Source organism: Vigna umbellata, chromosome 3 (assembly GCF_029865625.1).
Source record: "Vigna umbellata cultivar VRB3 chromosome 3, Vumbellata_1.0, whole genome shotgun sequence".
NCBI classification, from domain to species: Eukaryota; Viridiplantae; Streptophyta; class Magnoliopsida; order Fabales; family Fabaceae; genus Vigna; species Vigna umbellata.
In genome coordinates this window covers 21,879,567-21,905,195 of record NC_142167.1, presented here as the reverse complement: position 1 = coordinate 21,905,195, position 25,629 = coordinate 21,879,567, and the positions used below count along the sequence as shown (strand labels likewise).

At 30.0% G+C, this 25,629-nt stretch overlaps 2 protein-coding genes across 2 annotated transcripts; one reads left to right on the top strand and one right to left on the bottom strand.

Annotated features, from left to right (window-relative positions):
* Positions 1-316: 316 nt before the first annotated feature.
* On the bottom strand, positions 317-8,139 carry LOC124844291 (D-xylose-proton symporter-like 2). The gene is made up of 14 exons (XM_047321201.2): positions 7,877-8,139; positions 7,113-7,210; positions 6,050-6,128; positions 4,120-4,179; positions 3,902-3,968; positions 3,701-3,825; positions 2,776-2,877; positions 2,209-2,577; positions 2,072-2,119; positions 1,906-1,968; positions 1,436-1,516; positions 1,127-1,225; positions 888-1,025; positions 317-649 (listed from the first exon to the last, which is right to left on the bottom strand). The coding sequence occupies exons 1-14, from the start codon at positions 7,910-7,912 to the stop codon at positions 518-520; spliced, it is 1,497 nt and encodes a 498-aa protein (XP_047177157.2). The 5' UTR covers positions 7,913-8,139; the 3' UTR covers positions 317-517.
* Positions 8,140-18,627: 10,488 nt separating this feature from the next.
* LOC148201930 (putative methionine--tRNA ligase) lies at positions 18,628-24,982 on the top strand. Its single transcript, XM_088110435.1, has 17 exons — positions 18,628-18,942; positions 19,120-19,264; positions 19,540-19,693; positions 19,825-19,980; positions 20,333-20,563; positions 20,655-20,798; positions 20,967-21,057; positions 21,400-21,506; positions 21,621-21,735; positions 21,995-22,122; positions 22,243-22,308; positions 22,420-22,548; positions 22,655-22,798; positions 22,889-23,009; positions 23,932-24,164; positions 24,252-24,353; positions 24,492-24,982. Exons 1-17 carry the CDS (start codon positions 18,828-18,830, stop codon positions 24,720-24,722), a joined length of 2,412 nt encoding a protein of 803 aa, XP_087966561.1. The 5' UTR covers positions 18,628-18,827; the 3' UTR covers positions 24,723-24,982.
* Positions 24,983-25,629: the final 647 nt, after the last annotated feature.

The following is a 25,629-nucleotide window of genomic DNA, read 5'->3' as shown; positions in this document are numbered from 1 at the left end:
TAATAAAATTGATGTTGGCTCTCTCAATATCCAACATCATAGGCTGTTTAAAAAAATTAAAAAAATTAGTATCAGATCATTTTTCCTTTATTCTTTTTTATGACATTTAGAGGATACGGTAATGTTGGTAAAAAAAATTGGAAAAATTTATATAGTAATAAATTGAAATTAATGACAGTGATATAACATTGTAAAATCAATTCTATGTTTTTAGGAGACTTTATTTTAAACGAGTTCTACCATATCATATCATTTTTAAGATTTTCTTAATAGCTTTGTTCTAATGTAAAAGGTCTATAAGCAAACACCTTATGCATTGATTATAAAAAAAATGTGAATTGAAGTTGGAGTGATCATTACATAAGTTATTTGATATGGAATGTGATTCATACCATGGTAAATACACACTATAGTAAGACAACAAAAGATAAAAATAAATAAACCTAAATTCACCACTAGTTATTGTTTATTCATATAATGTGTAATTACAGATGAATAGAGATAATAATGTGACTGATTAGAGGCATTTGGCTTCTATCTCCTCCAGAGTAAGCCCCTTTGTTTCTGGTACAACAAGGTATATGAATGCAAGAGATGCCACGGCTATTACACAAAAGATGTAGAACAAGATTCCTGCTCCCAGTAATTCCTGTGATGAAAACAAGAACACAGTTTCAGCAGGCATTTTACTGAAGTCAGTGGGTTCACTGAATAGCAATTTCAAGATGATGTTTCATTAGGACAGACTGTGAGTTCAACTCTTCCCACTAACAAAATACTAACAACTAACATTTAAAAGATGGCAATCATATGATTGATGATGATGACGACGACACATTTAAAATATGTAAATGAGTTTATGGTCTGCTGTTGAAGTTGCTCATCACCTTCAGTGGTGAAAAAGCAAATGTGACTAGGGCATTTGCGCCAAAATTGACGAGTACTGCTATACCAAGTCCTCGACCTCTTAGGCGTAAGGGGAAAATCTCTGCTATCATGAGCCAACCAATTGGACCAAAGGAAATCTGAAAAAGGACAATGGAGAACCCTTAAAATTGCACTGCATGGTGTAAGACTATAGTGTATATGATCAATAAAGAAGGATATAAAAAAGAAGCATATTCACCTGGTAACAGCCTACGTACAACAGCAGACCAACTACAGCAATAACTGGTGAGTTATCCAAGAAAACGTAGTATGAACCCAGAAGGAATAAAGAGATCACCTGTGATACAAATAAATATGACTTCTTAAATTTTTAAACAGGATCCTCAACTGAAGTTTTCATGTCAAAATTGTTCCTCTTATAAATTAGTACTAATTAGTAGACTGGCCTAGGCCTCTCACTTTGAGATAGAACTGGGGAAGTGTTCTTTTATCAGGAAATTACTACCAAAACCATCCTATAGATTCAAAGAAACAAGAAGGAACTTACTATTCCTGAAACTCCTCCTAGAAGTAAAGGCCTCCTTCCAAGTTTATCAACAATGAGAACTGCGACTCCGGTCATAATCAACTAGAACATAAACAAATGGTCATAAATTTGGCAAAATGAAAAAGAAGAACAAGAAAGGTTTTCAGAAATTATAATCTATTAAGAGTTACCAAAACAAGAGAATTTATTTTTTGTTTTGATGAAAGGATGTATTAAGAAACACATACACACGCATATAATTTGCAGAAAAAGCATGTGTATACTCTGAGCTCATTGTATGTTATAAGAACGACAGAAAGAGTTAGATAAAAGGCATTTCAAAGTTCATCATATGGACAATCCACTAATTCAAATTTGTATGCTGCACCTCCCTACACATAACTAATGAAACTGCCAAAAAAACTACTGTGGTACTGCTTTGTTTTAACACAAATTTACAATCACTAAGAACATGAGGAAATGAGATCTACCTTAAAAGCCCCAAGGAGAATAGAGACTCGGGTTGCATCAGATGCTCCGGAAAACCCTGCACTCTGCAAAATGGATTGGATTATAATGTTATTTTACTTCGCTGATGCAAAACAACAGATTATATCCATTTGCAATAATTTTCCTTGACTAAAATCAATATAATACCTGAAAGATTGATGCAGCATAGTAGAGCACACTTGGCTGCCCTGTGATCTGTCATAATTTGCAGACCGTTGTGTGAATATACTAAAATGAAAGCATTTGGGATGATTTTTACTAATTTATTTGAGTGATTGCAGTACCTGCTGAAACAAGACCAGTCCTGCACCAATCCAAAGGGCTTTCAAGCATTTTCCTTGGAATAATTCTCCGAAGGTAGCTTCCTTTTCTTTTCCTATATAAGAAAGTTCTGCAAGAATCTCATCAACTTCCCGATGAGCTGAATCACCACTAGCCTCACCTCGAAGCTGGCACAAACTACGAATTGCTATGTCTTTCGAATTCTGAACATCTCCTTTTCCCTGTACAGCACGCAAAAGTAACCATCTAGGAGAAGCTGGGAGCCACCACATTCCAAGTCCCATGATGATGGCTATAGGACTACTAACTCCATACATATACCGCCACCCAGCTAAAGTAACTACAAACAAGCTACCAATTCCATATCCTGCCTGTATAAATGATATGTAATCAATTTTTGTAATACCAGGATATTCAGAACTGAAAGTAATTTGTTAGAATATTGTATCTGATGAGTTTATAAAATAGTAGAAGGAAATATTCAAAACGTTTTATTCACTTATTGCGCTTATAGAACATACAAGAAAATTTAAAGTCCTCAAAAACAGTTCAAGAACCGAAGAACTTACCACCATCCCAAGTACTATAAAAAACTCTTTCAGAGATATTAGTTGTCCACGTATTGGTGTTGGAGCTGTCTCTGCAATGTACATTGGAGCAGCATGCATTGCCTAAAATAGATAAAATTAAAATTAAAATCATGTATCTTGCTTAAGAGTTAATGAGTTATAGACAAAAATACAACACATTATTTAAGTCTTATCTCTGCACAGATTATTTACCTAACAGTTCCTTCTACATGCAGAATAACCCATTTTTCCTTTTCATTTTCTTTAGTGCACGTTTTATTCCAGGAAAACATTTCTAAAATTCTTTCCAAAATGATCCAACTGGATATATCAGTCTTACTTGAAAAAAACAGTAAAAGAATTCCGCACATATCATACATCCCTTAAAATGTAAGTATTGAGACCGAATCTCAGTGAATTAATTTTCATCGTTTACATATTGTTGATAAATAAAATTTGAATGTGTAAGTACCAATAAAAATGGTGTTGGATTTGAATTACAAAAATTAAAGGGCCTTCCTTTGAAATACAAGTTACAATCTGCAAATGTGATTTTGCTACCAGAAACAACACATTTCTCCTCCCAATTTCATATAAAATATCATTATTGTTTAAAATAATGATTGGAAGTAGAGGCCATTCCCTCTGTATGAATTCAATTACAAAGAATGATGGGAAGCACTCAACTCCTAATGAATTGATCGGAGAAGTTCTAACCTCAAGTCAAAATTAAATCTTCTAAAAGCCTGAGTTGGTTTGGCGCATGATTATTTATTTCTTGATCGAAATCTTACGTCTCCAATTGTTTACAAGGTTTTTTAACTCAACCAACCAGAAACTGGCATACAAGCTCAGATGTAACTTTTGGTACAAAAAGAGCATGCAAACAAGCTAAGATGTAATATTTGGGAGAAAAAGAATATACCAGTCCAATTCCAATGCCATATATAAGTCGCCCAAGCACCAACACAGGAAAATCAGGAGCGAATGCTGTTACAAGAGCTCCAACAAAATATAGTAATGCAGCTAAAATGAGCTCCCTTCTTCTTCCTAAATATAAAAATTTCCACATCAGTTTCACCAGGAAGGAAATAGCAAATATGATAACTAACAAAGGGAAAATTACCTAAGAAGTCAGCAACATTGAAGGCCAACACTGAGCCTATTAAGGCGCCATATAACGATCCACTAGTCTGCAAAAGATAGCAAATGCCATTGCCCCATCTTATTTTCAAGATCATTATATAATTACAATAGTGAACAAATGTGTCTAATCATAAGAATGACAACAGGAAAAAGTAGCCATGACCAATGATACAAAGCAGAATAATTAATTAAACTTACAAGAAGACCAATTTCAACGGAGGACAAGTTGTACCAAGATATTCCACTTAGCGTCGATGACTGCAAGGTATAAAAAGAAAACATAGAAAATTTACAACTGAATAGCAGATTCTGAAGAAAGCGTTGAGCTACTTGAACATGACAAGTAAGCTCGGTCAAAGTAACAAAAAAATCATGTAAGCATTAGAATATGTATATATGTATATATGTATATTATACTAGTATTAGAAAGGTATAGATACTTTTTTTATTTTCATATGTGAAAAGACAGTTAGAGCATAAGTCAGTTCTATAATACAATGAAAAAGTCTACACTGTTATTTAAGCCAGCGTGTACGCTTCCTTAATGCTCCATTTTTAGATGCCAACCTGTGGGGAGAATGAAATCCATAATTTTTTTGTTTTCAGTTGGGGAAAAGGCAATCCTTCACGTCTTCTGATAAGAATGTATTGCTTTGACTCTTATTTGGTAATCTTCATCTTAGATGTATTACACACTAGAATATGTATTTATGTATATGTAATCTTCATCTTCGTGTTTACAATGAATAGCAATGTAACAGGGAATCTACTAAACAGAGGCTTGTTTCTGCCAGAAATTTTCCAGCTATGGAAAATAACAGACTACACTGAAAAATTAATTTACAAGAGATATAAGTAGATAGGGAAATATTCCATAACAGGTAGAAATCCTATTGAGTCCAGAATATTTTAACTACAGAAAAATTATTCTTATCTAAGATTTTATCTTGCTTATTTTACTTGCTGATAATGAGACATTTGTTTGTTTAAGTATAGTTGCTATTAAGACTTAGAGCACGAGTGGATGGAAACATGAAACCCTACACAAGTATGATACAGTTATAGGAGTCCTAAATTTTTAAGACCATCAATGGTAATATCAGTCAGCCTATTTACTATCGATTTAAGTTTTTGAATCTAGATATAAAATTAACTAAATCAAATTGTTTTTTACTACACACATAAACACGTAGAATTTACATTACATCAAAGGAATAATTACATGATAATACATCCTTCAATTAGAGCTACTAATTTGCCAACCAGTCTTAACAACGGTTGACAACTAACCATTACATGTTGAATATGTGCTAAATCTAACAAATGTGAAAATGAATAATTGGATTGTCTAAGGATAGCATGCCACCTCAAAATTTGATCCACAACTAAGTGGAAATGTATAAGAAAACATTTATGTCCAAAGATGAAGATTGCAATAAAGATCATATAAAGGTATGAAAATCAGGATGCATATTGTCCATTTTTAAACGGGTTCTTGGATGTTTAACCCTTTCAGACTAATGGAAGTAAAGTAGGATTAACACCAAGTAAGTATCAAATCAATGGTGCCAAACAATATTTGAAAATTTTGATACATATTATAGCAATGAAGATCACATCAAGGAAATAGCTTTAAGAAGATTACAAACTTAAAGCAGCAACAATTTTTTTCCCATATAAATCTTGACCATCACATATCTTGAGCTGCCCTGTTGTAGTGCCCTCACAGTTGGATCTCTCCCTATGACTTTTATAGAGCAAAAATATATCCATATGGTGATATATGGATATATTTTAAATAAATTATTGGTGGGAATAATTTATTGGTGATATATGTAATTGTTAGAACTTTAAATAAATTATTGGTGATATATGGATCTAGATGATGAAATATATGGATTACAGTTTATATGACTGATCACCATATCCATATGGTCTATGTCCAATGAAGAATAAGGAAAGAATTACAGATATGCTGTGGAAAACTATTATACCATGAAATTATACTTCAAACAGATAAAAGGTCTAGTGACAATACACTACATCAGAAAAACATGCAATAATACACCCCCACATGAATATTATAAAAATGTTGAGACAGTACCTAAATTATAGAAGAAGGATATACCTCAATGGACATGGTTGCAGAAGATGTGGCACCAATATCATAGCCAAATAGTAGGCCACCCAAAGCTGGGAAGAGAAACCTGAGATTTTTAAAATGCACTTTAGGTGAGACTACAAGCGTAGATCTCTTAAATTTCTTCTCTTTTCCTCTCGGAGGAAAAAGTATCACACAATCAGTTAAAGATCAGAAAATCAGTGGGAAATAATGCCATTTTCTTATCAGAAATTGTCAAATTGCTTCATCAATCTTAAGCAGAAAAAATATAAAGGAATCCAAAAGGATAGTTTTTACAAGATACACTAAAATAAGTCAATTTTATTTTGATAAGACAAGAAGTTAACCAAAAGCTCAAGGTGGAATATGGTGTGTAGACATCAAATGATTTCTAAAAGCAAAACTATTCAAAAGGTGTATATTATCTGATTTATTCAAAATCCCAAATAGGAGTTCTTGGAATCTTGAATTCCATGGGAATCAATTTTCTTTAAAATGAAGGAAACTAATTTTCATCGCTTATAGCCATGATGAGTCAAGCTCACTGTCATGCTGCCTACACCATCCCTACTGCCATGTTAATTTTCTTTTTAAAAAATAACAAAATATTAGTATTTCATGGAAATCTAGTAACAAGCCAAATATGTTCTTTATCTAAACTTTTAGCCAAATATTTCCAAAATAACATAGGATTCCACATTTCCAACAGCTCAAACGAGGTATGAGGCACAAAAATCTGTGATTGTAAAAAGACACTGTAGTGAACACTTCCCTACCACAATGCAGCGCACAACAGCCATCCTCAGTTTAACCTTCACGAATAACAGATTTTTCCATCCAGCAAACATGGTGAAACATCACACCACTTACAGAAATTACAGTCCTCTATATAAAACTACTTAGAGTTTAAAAAAATTATAGTCCTTGACACGAGTTAGTCCAACCTAAAAGCAGAGCTTTATGTAGGTTTCTATTGTAATGGTATTTTTTGACAAAAATAAAAATTGATGATAGGTTTCCTAAGCAGTGCATAAAATTTACAAAGAAGGGATAAAAAGCTGATACTCACGGAAGAATTGCAGCATAGACAGAATAGCTCTCGGAGTCATGAACCCCAACAAGCAAAGGCTCCCTTGCACTCCCAACCTCACCAGACGAACTTCCTTCCTGGTGAAAATTAACCCATTTTAAGTGTTGAGAAAGAGAAAATAAACACCGAAAAAACGAATTAGTTTAATTGCCATTAAAACAACACACGAAATAGCTCTGATTGCAAGCATTCAACCTATTCTTGTTTCAATTTATTTTTCTACCCGGCAAAAAATCCCTTTGAAGAAAGAAGTAATCAATAGCAGGATGCACATAATTGTCAGATTTCATTAAAAAAACATATCTGATAGGTAATCAACAACAAGTACAGGTAAAAAAAAAGAGTAGTGATTTCAATCTATTGTTTCTATCGACGCTCTCTCAACAAAATGCCAAAACCCCAAATTAAGCGGTTGAAGTTGTTTTCTTTGAACTCAAATTTCTTCGAGCTCATTTTAAGTCGACCAAGTACATATTTTATTCACACCCCCTGAAACCGTGACTCTTTCACAACCAACAGCCTTTCAGAATTTCAACAGTTTCCTTCCTCCACCAAAAGATTTTTCTCTCAGAGACCAAACAAAGTATTCATGTAGTGCAACATATATATATATACATATATATATATATATATATATACATATATATGTATATATATATATATACACACACATATAGATATATATAGAGCCAAAGAGGAATTGCCCAAAAAGGAAGAAAAACGAAAAAGGCTAAAGAAATAACCTTTGCGAAAGAGGGTTGCTCAGGATCGGATGCCATTGGTTTGGTGTTCACAATAGTCGTTGAAGAAGGAAATTGAAGAAAATATTATATATATTAATGTATTAAGAAAAAACAGTAGATGTTGTTTCTGTTTAAGACCCTTGAATATAATATGAATAAACCTCAACCTCCAATCCACGTGGTGCTGCTTTTACACATATAGAAGAAGAAAACATGAAATTTATATACTCAAATTGTACACACGTACATACACCAAAGTAGTTATTTAGTTCTATGTTTATTTAGTGTTCTTTCTCTGTGTACACATGAAACTAAATTGTATAGGTTTAAATTTTGTTCAATGATCAAACAGAATGATGATATTTGTCTTTATCATTCACTATCTTCAACATCAAAGCCATGTGCACTCTAATTTGCTTTACTCTGTTGTTAAGAGACATGGTTAGGAAGCTGGCTACGTGTATTCATTTATTTAGAAACTTGTGGAATTCTAGGGTTCATTTAATAGTCATAATTCATAACATGACACCCATGCCAGTATGTCTGCCATTGTTGTTTGTGGATGTAACACTGTAAAAATCATATGATCAGAAAAAAAAAAAGATAATCAATGTTAGTGTACACTGGATTTAGATTTTCCAATGAATTTTTTTTTACTTTTAGTTTTTAAAATAGATGGATGTTGATTTTTATATTTTAAAATATATTAAAAAATTAATATATTTAATATGGTGTATTTTGAAGACTCCGTGAAAAAGATAGAAAAAACCTTGAAAGAAAAGTCCTGATAAGGAAATGGTATATCTAGCAGTATATGCAAATAATGAAAGTACATGGTATCATTTATTGTATCTGCTATCACTTAAATTTCTTGTTCACTTAAGTATGTGAAAGTATTTACACCCGTGGGCCTACATAATAAAGAAGAAAGCGAAAATGACCCATTTTAGAAATATGGTAATGTTCAGAATAGAACGTCCTTGAAGTATTGAGTAAAAGAAAAAGATAAGGATTCGGTTTTATTGATTCATCTCAATTTCTATATGAAAAAGAAATGTTTATTCTTTTAAAGAAGAAGTGACACTAAAAATGTTGAAAATTTGTGATTTTAAAGATAATAAATGAATGAATCTAAAACAATTTGATATAAAGTAATAATTATGTTTATTATATAAAAAAAATTAAGAAAATGGATATTTTGAATGTAGGAGTTCAAGATTACAGTCAAAACTACTCTTTCACATTTTTTATCATGTCTTTTAACTTTGTTTTCGGTTTTTATCATAAAGGTTTTTCATGTATTTAGTATTCCAACTTCACTCCCTTCTTAGTATTTCAAATTCACAGTGTGGATAGATACGGGATCAATAACACTTCAACATTTAAGTCAATTATATGTTCGATCGATTAGTCAATTTACAATAAATACAATTATCTATCTTTTTACTTTATTCTTGTATTTACGGATTTCAAAATGAACTTTTAATTAAAATTTATCTGTAAATTTGTTCAATTTATAATTTGATTCTTAATAAATATTTAACCGATCGATTACTTAGAATACTTAGAATGACCGATTCACTCAATTTAAATGTTATTCTTTCTTTTTAAAATATCATTAGAAAAACACATATATTATAGGCGTGTTATTTTGTATAAGAAAAAATAAATATAATTATTTTTTATAATTTTATAGTGGATAACTTTTACTTATTTTGTAAGTAATTTTTTATTATAAATAAAATATATTCAAATTAAAAAAATAAATAAAACTACTACTTAAAAAAGTAAAAATTAGAAAAAGCTGGTATACACAAAATCTCCTTTATTAGTATTACAGATATTGTCTTGTTGTCTATTAGATAAAAAAACATCAGTAATATATGTAAATTTTTTATACTTTCAAACAAACATGGATATTGAATTAGCTTAAGATAATTGAGTTTAACCCAAATATTGAATTATCTTAAGATAATCGAGTTTAATCTAAACTGATTCTTAAACCATGTTATGAGTAGTCTTTTAAGCTTGTTATTAAAGATAAATGATAGGGTGATATTTTATATTCATTTAGTACAAAACATAAAAATAAAATGATCATAAAAATCATTTTTTATATTTAAAAAAATGAATAAAAAGTAAAAAAATAATATCAAATAAATGTAAAAGATTTATGTACGATAAAGAATAATTTTTTATTATTAAAACAAGATTCAGATTGGTACTACTTACTCCTTTTGAAGGTAATCATTTGATTTAATGTGGGATATTCAGAAGTTTTATGGATAATTAATTTTTATAATCTAGTGTGACTTTTTACTGAATTTTTATTACAAACTCGAAGTTAAAACATTGTTTATGTCATTGATTATTATTTTCATACTCTAGTTTTTATGTGCTATATGATGGATGTCGCTTTGTATATTAATGACACTGAAAACAACTAGATTGATACATCTCAACAAATTACTCAAAACGGATTTATTGAAATGATTATTGTGAATTAAAAAAATTATATTTCAATTAATATTTATGAAGTTGTTGTGAGAAACACAAATTATTCAGTTTAAAGTAAGGATAATTTTCAGAGTTCATATATAGAAATTGAGGGTGTTTGGTATAAGATGATAATAGTGACTTTTATTCCCAACATAAAAACATTAAAATCAATAGTGTAATTTATAAATTATTAGGCTTAAATCTTAAATATGATATTTATTATGTTTTCACTTACTTTTTTTTCTTCAGTTTTACAAAAAAAAATAATTTATTACTTTTCTTTCCGTCTCATAGTCACAATAACATATTAATATAAATATTGCACAATTAAGAAGACTCAATTAATGTAATAACAAAATAAATGCACTATTAAGACCTTTTTAAAACAAAATAAAAGTATCATAGAAAATTAAGAATCATTCCGTTATAAAAGGATACAAAAATAAAAACTTGTATCCAAAAATATTTATTAGTTCTTATATTTTGTTTGAGTTTTACTGTGACCTTATATTCATGCATTCGCTTTAATTTTAAACTCAAAATATCTTAATATAAACAAACAAAAAATAAAATAAAATAAAGATAACAAATATTGTTGTTGTAATAAAATTTATGTGTATATTTGAATGCCTAAGTGTATTGTTGTGGTATGAATGTCTCAATGGCTCTTGAATAAGTTTGATGGTTACTAATTAGTTATAAAAAGTAATAGTATAAATAGAAATTACATTATTGAGACAACGGCAATTAATAACATTATTGAGATATTATATATATATATATATATATATATATATATATATTAAAAAAGTTAAACAAGTCAAATTAAAAAAAAAATGCATAATAACAACTTGTATTCAAAATGGTCATTACATTTCTCCTTGTCTTTATGGTTTAGTCTTAAAAAAGGAAAAATATTTTACATTTGGTTTAGACTCAAAATCACCAAAGCATATTCTTATAAATATCACTGATGAAATTTTAATAAAGACAACATCAGTCTAATGCATCATTATTACTCTTTTTAAAACAAAATAAATTTATATTTTTAAGTTTTAATCAAAGATAAAGTTAATTCATAATATACAAATAAATGTAAATTTTATTTTACAAGTTGACGTTGTAGAACTTAATTAGATTTAAAGTTTATTTTTTAATATTGTATCAGAATCATAAGTTAGAGGTTATTATAACAAAATTTGTTGTTTATTGAGTATATTATTTGATCTGTTATAAGACTATTATTAGATCACTTATTTAATGTATCGTCTCATGCACGATATACATATTTCTCGACATAATTAGGTATATTAAAAATCTCGTATCAAATAGAGTTAACCTAAATTCATAATATATAATTTAATGCAAATATCATATTATAATTCAGTTTGTTAAAATCAAGGTAGGTTTTAAATTTAAGCAATATAAAACAATTATAAATCATCAAATCCAAATACACAATAATCATAAATTGTATCCAAATACGTTAGCTTTTACTTCTTACTTTAGTTTTAGTATGCAATTGAATTCTTACATTAATCTCAATTTCAAACAAGAAAAACAAGTTAAAACAAATTCCAAAGAAAAAGCATAAGTAAATACAACAAATATTCTCCGTATTATATTGTAATAAAACTAATGTGTATAATCAAAGGCCACGTGTATTGTTATAGTATGAATGTGTTAATATGTTTTTTAAATGAGTATGAGGATTACAAAATATTTACAATCTTGATAATTTTAAAATAGAATATTAATAGATAGAAAAAAAAATGTATAAAATCACAAACTAATTGTTAGTTTTTGCCTTTAACTTTAATATTACAAATATATTAAATTTTTACACATTTAGTCTCCACTATAAAAAATATATGTTAATATAACTACTAACAAAAGTCTAATGGGTAACAACATTATAAACACAATACTACGACATTTTTAAAATGAAATAAAATAGATACATTTGTGTAGAAAACTATGTTGGAAGTAAGAGTTATATGATCTTATAAATTGTTAAAATGTTCGAATTTTAGTTTTCTGATAAATTCTGAATTTTTTTAAGACATTATTCAAATTCAAAATCTCATCGAAAACTTACAGCAGCTTGCCAAACAAAAGCTAAAAGAAAAAAGAGTAAGGGTATTACTGGCATAATATCCACAATTGGATTCAAGAAAGCGTAGGCTTCGGGCAATTTCTCCAACAAAAAACTACTGGAATAAAGGACGGAGGGAATACAAATACAGATCCAACTAAAGATATTAAGCATAACAAACATTTTGTTCTTTAATAAAATAAAAGTTATTTTTGTTTTTTTTTATTTTCATTATAATTTTCAATTTTATTGCATTATATACATAATACAATAAAAATGAAAATAAAGAGTTATGAATAAAAGTAAAAAATTGAATCAAATAAGATAAGAACCTCGAGAATCCTTCTTTTATTTGAACTTATCCAGTTTCAAAAGATTTTTCATTCTGAAAAAAAAAATTGAAGAAATCATACTACATCGACTAGAGATAATGTCAATTTATAATATACAAGTTTATAATATATAAGTGGAGTGCAAACCTCACCTTACAAGCCGATTTGTGGGATTGAGTTAGGCTTAAACTCACTTTCTAATATGGTATCAGAGTTAAGTCTATCCCAACGAGTTCTATGTGAACATTTTTGTTTCTACTCACGTTCAAACTTCACCTTATAAACCGGTTTGTAGGGCTGAATTAGACTTTAACCAAATTTCTAATAAACTAAAAAAACAAAGCATCAAAATACTCCTTGATCATTAAAAAAAACAAAGAACTCACTAGTTCTTCTTAAAACACAATAATAGATCTTGTCCAGCATAAGACCAAAAACATCAAACAGAGAACTTTATTATTTTTTTCTCACTTTACCATACACATAAGCGTGGTCATTCTCTTTGATAACACCATAATCCAAAAATAATCAAAATAAGGAGATAAGAAAACCTAACAAACATAACAAATTTTAGATGAATATAAACACCAACAACAAAAAAACTATTAGTAAAGACAACAAACATTATCTGTATATTGTGTTTTAATAAAATATTTTAGCATAAATGTTGTAGTAAGACTTTTTGAATGAGTTTGATGGGTACTAATTATTTATAAACTTGATATTATAATTATAATATATTGCATAAATTTGTAAAAAAAAAAAGTATAAAAGTTAACAAGTATGTTAGTTTTTACGTTTTTAGTTAATTTTGCCAATGTCCTAAATTATTACAATTTATTTAGTCTCAAACTCATAAAAAAAGTAGGTTAATACAAACATCGTCATAAAAATCACAAGGAAGGCAATAACAACGTACAAACATCGTTGAGGTATTTTTAAACTAAAATAAATTTATCCACATTTATGTGAAAAACCAAAAAGTAAAACATGATACTGGTCTCTAATAGTTAAATAAATAAATATTATTTAGACTCCTCTTAAAAACCCAAAAATAATTTTGATTAAACTTAAAAAAACATAATTACGACAAAATGTTTATAAAGAAAATAAAACTAACTGGTGCATAGTGTGAAAAATCGAAAAACAAACACCAAATTGGTATCATTAAAAAAAACAAAAAAATTTACTATTAATTAACTTGACTCCTTATGGATCCTGTTCAGTTTTAGACAAAAACAATAAAAATGCTTAAAAAAAACTCTAACTTGCACGTAGAAAACCCAAAATCAAAAACACTTCAAAATAGAAGAAAATTAATATTATAAAATATTGATAGAAGGATAAAGCCAACAAAAACTCCAAAATGATCGGTGATAACTAAAAACCAAAAGAAAAAATAAGAATTATTTTTGTATGACTAAATGTGAATAAAGTATAATCAAAACCAAAATCCAAATCTCAAATTTTAATTAGTTTACCTCACACAAACATAGTCCCAAAACCATGAAAAAAGAGAGTAAAATAACCAAACAAAGAAAGCAATCCTTAAATAAATAAAAAAATCAAATGTTTTTTTCATAGAAACATTCACCCTTAACTTCAAATAAACTAATCCAGATTTTATGAAAAAATATCTAATGAAAATTTGTTGACTACGACGGAGAAAAATATAATTACATTAGTTTTAAAAAAATGTCTTAATTTTTAATCACAAAATAATGATATAATAACGTACTTTTACATTTATTTAACAATAATATAAGATTAAAATATCATAAAAAAATAAATTTTTATATTGTTATTTTAAAATAAAAAATAGTATCAAATGAATGAACAAAATTTATGTGTATCAAAATATATTTTTTTAATAAAAATATAATAGAAAAACTATAAAAGCAAAACTAGTAAGAAAATCTAACAGACAAAATAAAGTTTAAATGAAACGAAAATAAAACACGATAAACCAAAATACTTACTTGTGAACTTAAAAAGAAAAAAGAAAAACACAACTTTTCTTCTCTGAATTTTACATACACAAGGCACAAGTTTATGATAGAGAAGATGCATTAGAATACAAACCAAATAACTTATTGTAAAGAATTTCTTGCATCGTCTATAGAAAAAAAATATATATATGATGATGTATTTTGATAAGATAAAAAACCACCGTATTGATCAAGTTGCATGAAAATAATCATATATCAAAGGTAATAGACATTTTCAAACGAAAAAAAAATTGGCACATGTGTATGAAAAATAATAATGGACAACTGGACAAATTCTTCAATATCCTAATTTCTTTAAGATTGTAGAAAATATTTATATATAATTTTTTTTTCTGCCACACCTTTTCGAACGTCTCTAGGGTTAGTTTTATCTTGATACGTTTTCTAAGCAGATTATTTTTAGGAATGATCATTTGACAGTTTCTAGTCTCACCTTCATTATTCGTAATAATATTAGCTAATAGATATAATATTTCGTTAGGTTTTTTCTTTTTAGAATCTCAAATAGTTTATTTCTTTATTCGGTGTCTTGAGTCCTAATTTTTAAAAATTCAAACAAATAAATTTTTATTGTTAAATTGGACCAACGTCGTTAGATCAGCATGTACATCGGATAGTGTTTTAAATGACGTGGCAAGTTGTAACTCACTTTGACGTGGATTTTTACTTTTTTAAATTAAATAAATTGAAAAAAGTTAATCAAACGAGTTGTTTATGAAAATTAAGGGTTTTGTTGTGAGAATTTAGGGTTCACATAAAAGAAGAAGTCGATGCTCGTGATTTGAGTTCGTTCGCGGCGGTGTTGGCAGCGGCGTTGGCTGCGGGTGTTGGTGGCGGTGCGAGCTGCGGGCGTTGGCGGCGATGCTGGCATGGATAGGTTTCCGCATCGGACCACGGTAACAACAACGCCCTTACTTCCTCCTCCGACGGTGTTGGCGATGGTGTTGCGCCCTTATAGGTCTGAACCACGAACCTAGACCACCATGTGGGAGGACGCAACACCACCGCCAACATCGTCAGAGGAGGAAGTAAGGGCGTTGTTGTTACTGTGGTCCGATGCGGAAACCTATCCATGCTAGCATCGCCGCCAACGCCCGTAGCTCGCACCGCCGCCAACACCCGCAGCCAACGCCGCTACCAACACTCGCCGCGAACAAACTCAAATCACGAGCATCAACTTCTTCTTTCATGTGAACCCTAAATTCTCACAACAAAATCCTTAATTTTCATAAACAACTCGTTTAATTAACTTTTTTTTTTCAATTTATTTAATTTAAAAAAGTAAAAATCCACGTCAAACTGAGTTAGAACTTGCCACATCATTTAAAACACTGTCGTCAGCATGCCACATACATGTCAGTGTAACATCGTCTGTCCAATTTAACAATAGGGGTCTATTTGTTTCAATTTTTAAAAAATAAAGACACAGTTGAGACAACGAATAAGAATATGACTTATTTGATATTCTAAACGAAAAAAAGAACTAAAAATCATTAAACCTAGCTAATACTGACCGGTTTCTAGTCAATATTTGAAAAAAAAATGGTATATTGCTTAATAAAAACATTGACCAACCTTCTTATACTTATCTAATAATTATACTTTAACTGATCATAGATGGTATCATTATTTCTCAACCTTCTTATACGACACAAGTGGATAAACCATAAATAAACAAAAAAAAACACCATGCTAATGTAAATTTAAAATCATACTACTTATAAAAATTAACATTAATTCACATGAATAAATCATTCTTTTAGATAGTATCAATACTAAATTTTTTTAAATTTCTTCCAATGAGACTTTCTCGTCTAATGAGTCAAGCACACACATAACTTTCGAGTTTATGATATTTTTTTATTGGCTTAACCAAACTTTTACTTGCTCAATGAGTATACTTTCTACATTGCCTATAACAAGTTTGTCCATCGAGAAATAGTTTGTACATTAAGTAAAGACATTAGAAATCTTTGCAATGTAAATTTTACACTTCTCTCTTAGTGAACCATATTTGGATACTCAATAATCAATTCAATTTCACTAATTTATTACTATGATTTCAAATCACTTTTTACACAATAAAATATATCATTTTATTATCACATAAAGATCACAAGTCATCATATAATAGTGTATTTAAATCTCAAAATTATTTTCTCTTGGATAAACGGTAAAAAAAGTATTCTATACAAACTCTAATCACATTATATAAAAAATTTTAATCAACAATCATAACAAACTCTAACAATCATAATCAAATAAAGATTCATCTTCCATCTTTAAAGATCACATGTAACCCAAAATATATTATATCTAACATATTTCTTAAAAAACAAAAAAGAAAGGTTTCAACAAGTTTAAAGAAAGATGATAATTTTTTATAAAATGAATAATTAAATCTATTTACATTAACTATTACATTCCTTAAACTATTTTTTTCTTATCATGTTAAACAAGTTGTCTTCCCTAAATTCAAATGAAACTAAACATAAATAATTATAACTATAAAATTGAATAAATAATTATTTTTTGAATCGAGTAGTACAAATACAAATAATTTTAATCAATGAATATAGTGATTTGATATATAACTTTAATAACATGTTTTACCATCGAAGCTATTTTGTAAGCTCAATTTTCAAGCATTGAACAAAAAAGAGGTGAATAGAGAACATGTATAATATTAGTTAGAATAAATACATCAGCTCTGCTGTGAACAAGACTTACATAATTTCGAATGCAATATTTATATTATTGAGTTTAATTTTACTTTGCATATAGTCTCATCTCATTCTATCATATTATTTTTGAGATTTTATTTTAATTTAAAAAGCTTATACTATTCATATTTAATAACTTTTGTTTATATTTTTAATATTTGAGATTTTTTTAAAACTATCTTTTAATTTATAACTTGACATTTTTAATTTATGTCAAACTTTTATACTTGAACGATGTGTCTTAAAAAAATATATCAAGAAATACTCTTTTCACACGCTATTTAGTGTTTTTTTTTAATAATGGGATATTAAATGGATTTTAGTCAACACCTACCCACTGCAGTTATTTATAATAAACTAGTTTTATGTTTGATTTTGACAACCCTGTTAAGAAGTAATCTGTAGATGATATATTTTAAGCTTAAGTATATTTTTGTTAGCAATAAATAACATTTTTTTTCAGTTAGTTTTGTTTTTCTTTCTCTGGTAAAAATATATTTAAATTATATTGACTTAGATGAATAAATTAATAGATTTGAATAAAAATGTTGATTGTGAAATAATATTAAAATAATTCAAATGAAAATCTGCACAATTGCATGAAATTAATCAAAATTTTATTTAAAACATTTGTTTATTTTCATATTTTTTTATATATTTATTTAATTCTAATACGATTATTTAAAAACCAATTTACAGAATAAATAATTTCATAGTAAATGTATATTATATTTTTAATTGTAATACATTTAACGAAATTATTTTAATTCGAAAAAATAAATAAAAAATGGTAAGTAACTACTTTTAAACGTTTACTATATTATCTTTTAAAACAATATTTATTATAAAATCATAATAAACCTAACAAATTGCTTTTATTACCTATTTCTCACAATTAGCTGACATTTCTATAAAAATATCTATTACAAACAATATAAAATATATTAAAACTGAAATTTTATTTTAGTTTACATTTACAAGTAATGTAAAAAGTTTATTTAGTAATAAATTAAGTGATTTAAACCTTTTTAATTTAATATATATAAAATAATCTCAGCATAGCCTTGCTATGTAAGGCTCAGCAAAGTAAGGATGAACCTGTGTTTAGATTAGAAGAGGCACAGCGTGCTTTACCATTAACTATACCTAGTCACCAGTCAGACATATTATTCAGGTTCCTTAGTGAGCCGCCGGCGTTACACATCGTTGCCCTCGTTTTCGTCGTGTTCTCTGTCACTCTTGCCGCCGCCGGAACTTATTCTCTGTCCGCCGAACGCCACGAATTCCGTTCAGATGGCTCAAAACGGGAAACCGCCGAAGCTTCCTGTGGAAGGGAAGCGCAACATCCTAATCACCAGTGCCTTGCCTTATGTCAACAACGTTCCTCACCTCGGAAACATCATTGGATGTGCGTTGCATTATCTCTTCTCTCATTATTTGTCGTTTCATGGCTCTTCTCTCATTATTTGTTGTTTCATGGCTTTCTTCAATTTTTGTTTTGATCGATTGAAATCCACGATTGAATCTGTGTGTTTATCTTGTTTGTGTCACCGAGAGATTAACGTTTTGGTTTGATTTTGACTAGGCGTTCTGAGCGCCGATGTGTTCGCTCGCTACTGTCGGGTTCGGGGTTACAACACTATTTACATCTGCGGTACTGATGAGTATGGAACCGCGACAGAGACTAAAGCCATGGAAGAAAAGTGCTCTCCCAAGGAGATCTGTGACAAGTATGGGTTTCTCTTTATTATTATTATTTTTTAAAATTTAACATGTGTTATATGTGTTTGCACACTCACAATTATGCTATTTCCATGTGATTATTCATTTGTTATGTGGTTAGGGTTAATGGCTTAGCTTGGCTTATATTCAAAGGATTGTTTCAAGTGAATATTTCATGTTGTGTTGGACTTGATTTGCAAGTCTATCTATGTGAAGTTATCATACAGTCACTCATTACTTCAGCGAAATTTCAATAATACTCTTACTCTCTCTGTGTTCGTAGATACCACGCTATACATAAGGAGGTGTACAAGTGGTTCAACATAAGTTTTGACGAATTTGGGAGGACATCATGCTCTCAGCAAACTGAAGTTTGTCAAGAAATTTTTAAAAAAATATTTGAGAACAATTGGCTCTCCGAAAACACAATGCAGCAGGTTGTTTGGCCGAACTGTATCTATTTTTTTGGCATTGGTATTATCTTCCTATTTGTTTGAAATTGTAAGGGTAGTTTTCCGATTTCAATTATTTTCAAGGATGTGATTGTTAAACGCCTATTGTATTTCAGCTTTATTGTGACACGTGTGAAAGGTTCTTAGCTGATAGGCTTTTGGAGGGAACCTGCCCGACTCTGGGGTGTGAGTATGATTCTGCTCGAGGAGACCAATGTGAGAAGTGTGGAAAACTTCTGAATCCAACAGAATTGAAAAATCCCAGATGCAAGGTATTAACTCGCCCCACTTTTAAAATTTAACACCTGGTTCACTGGTTTATTAATTAGTTGTTTCGTTCCTATTTGACAAAGCATCTGTTATAATTGTTGTGGTCAATTTTAGGAATTGACTGAATTTCTTAATTGGAGTTTTTAGTAGCTTTCGTTTTGGTACTTTCGTTTTGTTCCTTAAGTTTTGTTTTCCCTTTGTGAGCTTTCTTCTTTGGTTCCTTTCTATACCTTTTTCTTTTAGTAGGGCTTTCTGGAGTACACATGTTCATTTACTTTTAACATACTTGCACAATTGTATGGTTGGGGTAAATGACAGTTGATTTCTTAATGAGATTTTTGACATCTATAACAGCTTTGTCAGAAAACTCCTCGAATTCGGGATACAGACCATTTGTTTCTTGAACTCCCTTTATTGAAGGACAGATTGGAAAAATATATTACTGAGATGTCTGTGGCTGGTGGATGGAGTCAGAATGCCATCCAAACAACAAATTCATGGCTCAGAGAAGGACTAAAGCCACGCTGTATTACGAGGGATCTAAAGTGGGGGGTTCCTGTTCCACATGAAAAATACAAAGACAAGGTCAGTTTTCTATTGATTTTTCCAATATTTTTTGTTGTTTTTTCATTTATTAACTTTGTAGTTTGTCTGCTTAATTTTGTAATATTGGAAGGTTTTCTATGTGTGGTTTGATGCACCGATTGGGTATGTGTCAATTACTTCATGCTACACGCGTGATTGGGAGAAATGGTGGAAAAACCCAGAGAATGTGGAGCTGTATCAGTTTATGGGCAAGGACAATGTGCCATTCCACACTGTAAGTTATTGACTTTCTACAATTTGAGGATTTGTATGCCATTATGTGTCTGTGTTTACATGGGACAATGTATCCATCATCTTGTTTTTTTATCATTTTCCCTCACTGATCAGTAATTCTCCAGCTCAGTTAAACGTTCATTCTAACCTGATGGAATTTATTCTCCAGGTGATGTTTCCATCTACTCTACTTGGAACTGGTGAGAATTGGACTTTAATGAAGACCATCAGTGTTACCGAATACTTAAATTATGAATCAGGTTAGTTATTTGTTTTTCAATGGTTTGTCAGTTGTCATTATAATTATAAATATCTACAAAGAACAGTTATAGATAGGAGAAAAAATGAATCAAAGAGGTAAAATAAGAAAATTTTTACACTAGATAAAATCAACTTTTGAACCTGAAATTTTAAAAGCATACTTTTTTCACTTCTCCATAATCACTTAAAAACTTATAAGGTTACTAGTTAGGAATGAAATACTTATCTCATTTGAAAAGCCCCCATTGGCTAGAAGTTAATCTAATATTTTCTGTGGACGTGAGGATAGTTGACATTTAGACACTACGAATTAACTAAATTTAGTGAGAAATTATTTTTAGGTAAGTTTTCCAAGAGCAAAGGTATCGGGGTATTTGGTAATGATGTGAAAGATACAGAGATTCCAGTTGAAGTATGGAGATATTACTTGCTCACAAATAGGCCTGAGGTAATTCTATTTAACAAACTTTATGAATTCTGTTTTGCCTACCTGTCTTATCTCTTGTTAAACATTAATGGATATTCTATTCTTTATTCATTTGAATGTGCTTATGTGATGTAGGTATCAGATACATTATTTACATGGCCTGATTTGCAAGCTAAATTAAATAGTGAATTACTGAATAATTTGGGCAACTTCATCAACCGAGTTTTGAGTTTTATTGCCAAACCTGCAGGTTGGTCAAACTCTTTCATCATTTCCCTTCAAGTGTCTACAGATTAGCTGCTACAAATCCTTTGAAATTACCATCATTAGTGTTGTGACTGTATATATATTGGAGCTATTGATTAATAGCTGTCCTTTTTTACAGTTTTTGAAAAGTCTTAAGATCCATGGCCATTACTCTCTTCATTATTCCAGTTGTTTATTAATTTTTGTTTTCATTTAGTGTTCATTCTTGTTTTCTAAATCATACATGACTCTGTATTGTATAGGTCAAGGATATGATTCCATTATCCCCTCCATTCCTGATGATGTAAGTGGTGACTCCCATAATTTGACCAAAAAATTAGCTGATAAAGTTGCTGCATATATAGACCAATACATAGAAGCAATGGAGAAGGTAGTCCATCTTCCTCTTGAGACATGATATAGTAAATTGAAATGACTATGGTACATTGTCTGTTGTTTTTACCTGAATACTATCACAGTTTAATGGTATTTCTTTCTGCAATCTTTTTAGGTTAAACTAAAGCAAGGATTGAAAACTGCAATGAGCATATCTAGCGAGGGAAATGCATATCTCCAGGTAACTTTGGAGAGGTGTTGTGTTGCACCCGAAAATACAATACATTATATATTGTATTATGTTCATGTTACATGGCTGCCTTTTGAAATTTTTGTGCAATTAAATTTACAGGAAGCTCAATTCTGGCGTCTTTACAAGGAAAACAAACCACTTTGCGCTCTTGTCATGAAAACTGCAGTTGGGATTGTATACCTTCTGGCGTGTTTATTGGAACCTTTTATCCCATCTTTCACACTCGAAGTAAGTAAACCTCCCAGTAAACGTATGTTGCGCTTGTGACAGTACGTTTTAATTATGTTAGGTATTTCAAGACATTCTCAGTTCTTGTCTGTTGTCTGGCATTAAGGTATTTAATCAACTAAATTTGCCTGCGGAGATACATGTCTCACTTTGTGACGATAAAGGAGATGTTGATAGGGTAAAAAGGCCTTGGGATATTGTAAGTTCTGGTCATAAAATTGGAACACCCAAGCCATTGTTCAAGGAGCTGGTAAGTTGCCTTCTTTCAGAAAAATTAGTGAAGTAATTCTAGGTGTGCTTTCACTTTATTGTCATTGATGGTTCCGAAATTGTTGACCAGAAAGATGAAGAAGTGGACTTCTACAGGAAGAAGTTCGCTGGAAGTCAGACCGATAGGATTGTGCGAGCTGAGGCGGAAGCTGAAAATGTTGCCGAGAAACTGAGGAAAACAAAAGTTTCAGGTGTTTTATCCCACTTCTCCATTTTTAATGAGTGTTTTGAGGTTAGGAAGAAGGAAAGCAAAGTCGGAATATGTGGTATTATCATATAATAACTTCGGTAGACGACTTCCCCGCTAAAAAGTGACAATTCAAAGGTGGTGTTTATGACACGTTTAGTTGAATGAAAGATATTTTGTGGTAAAAATATACTGCTCATTAAACTAAGAAAATTTATTAGTTTACACAATGTCAGTTCTTGAAACTTCAAATCTTTTTTATATGGATGCATGCAAATGAAAAAGTAAATTTCAAATAGAAAACAATTAAACCACTTTAAAAAAATAATTTTATGATATCTATATTGTATCTGCATCTCTACACTTTATATTTTTCTAAAAGCATTTGTAAATAATTGGTTTAACTTGTATTTTTGCCAATAATGACCCTTTGGAGCATGAAAACAAATTTGAATTGTCCAACGTAACAATATTTTGTTACGTTATTTTTGCCAATCATTCAGTTTACTGTTATTTATTTCATTTTAATATTTTGTTAGCAAAGAAAACGTAACAATATTTCACTAAAATTATTTATTTATTTAAAATAAAATCTATAATTTGTTTTTCAAACATAATATTTTCTTGTGGTAGTATCTCCCACCTCACATCGACCTCTCTTAAGTATTAGGTTAGAGATGATATGTAAGACAACCTAATTATCACATATCAACATCATTGTTATAGGCCCTCACATCATGAGTTTATTGGTTACTTTATCTGCACGTTAGCAGCGAGCTTAACATCTTCACCATTAACTAAGCTTGTTTGAACCATGATTTAAGCTTAAGTCAGTCTTCAATTTTTGCAGGGCATTATTTTTCTTTAATATATAAACAGAACTGTTCAAGATTACTAATGCATGTTAGGTCTATTGTTTACTACAGATGGCAATGGAAAGAAAAAACCAGCAAAATCATCTAATGAAGCTAAAAACAAAGCCGTGCCTGAACCAGATATTACCATCACAAGGCTTGATATTCGGGTTGGCCTTATAACAAAAGCTCAAAAACATCCCGATGCAGATGCGCTGTATGTTGAAGAAATTGACGTTGGGGAGGAACAGACCAGAACTGTTGTCAGTGGGCTCGTCAAATACATACCACTTGATGAAATACAGGTTTTTGTCTAACCAGAATTAATTTAACAAGTTGCGATCGTATTCCTTTTTAACTGATTGTTAATTCATACTATTGACTCTCTTCAGAATCGAAAGGTCTGTGTTCTTTGTAACCTAAAGCCAGCCTCCATGAGAGGCATTAAATCCCAAGCCATGGTTCTTGCTGCATCAAATGATGATCATTCCAAGGTAAAGAAAAATACAAAATACAATATCTATGCCATTGCCTCCTGACTCCCTTTATTTTGGTGTTTTTTGGGTTCCTTTGAATTGCTTATCCACTGAGGTGTTGGAGGAATAGATATCTGATTGCTGTGCTTCCTCCAGGTTGAGTTGGTTGAGCCTCCCAGTTCTGCTAAAGTTGGAGAAAGAATTACATTCCCAGGAAGTGAAGGTAATCCTGATGAACTCTTAAATCCAAAGAAGAAAGTTTGGGAAACATTGCAAGTCGATCTTCACACTAATGAGGATCTGGTAGCATGCTACAAAAATGTTCCACTCACCACCTCAGCAGGCGTTTGCAAGGTTTCATCCATACGCGGTGGATCTATAAAGTAGACAAGCATCAAAGTATTTGGAGTTCAAAATGAGAAAAAAAAGGCAATTAAAAAAAAAGTAGAAAAACAATTCTTCTCACTTACCATCCTATTGGCAGTTTTGTTGCCTTTTTCGTTAGCAGTAGATGTAGAATTGCTTGTGTAATTTGATTTGTTTTCTTCACCTTCATTTCAACTGCTTTTTTTCATGAGCTGGAGCCAAAATATCAACATTTTTTTTAATATAATTTTGTTTCCTATTGAAGGAACATTGCTGGTTTACTTTTTTTTTTTCTTAGTATTTGTTTTTCTTTCTAGTTTATATTTAGGAGATCTGATTATTGATATTGTAATTTTCAAGATAATCGATAATCTCCAGTTACTTTAAACACAAATGAATATTTATTTGCTCCCATTTCTAAATAGTTTCTAACATAATTCTTTTAAATGGAGTCAAAATGTTCTAGACAAACCCTGACATAGTCACGAGTTCCATGGCATGGACAATTTGGAGGTTATTATGAATTTTTGAATGTCTTCACTGAAATAAATGACCTGTGGGTCTATCTACCTATAATGTTGGTTTCATATACTATAGAGGTTAAACTATATTTATAGTTTATAAGTTATTTTTGTAATTTTTAATTGCTTATACTTGCATCATTCATATAAATTTTACTTCATTTAAATTAGATCCTAAATTAACAATTTCATGAGTAAGTTGTTTATTTCACTGTAATATTTGTTTTTCTTGGAAGTCTGCATTTTTCTTTGAAGTCATTTAGGCACCCTAATTTTGTCATTAATTAATTCAACAAATTTTGTTATCATAAATTAAAAAATATATTTGGGATCATAACAAAACAATGTAGTCTTTATTTATGTCACAATTATCTCAATAAAAATGTCTCCATAGAATTCAAATCAGA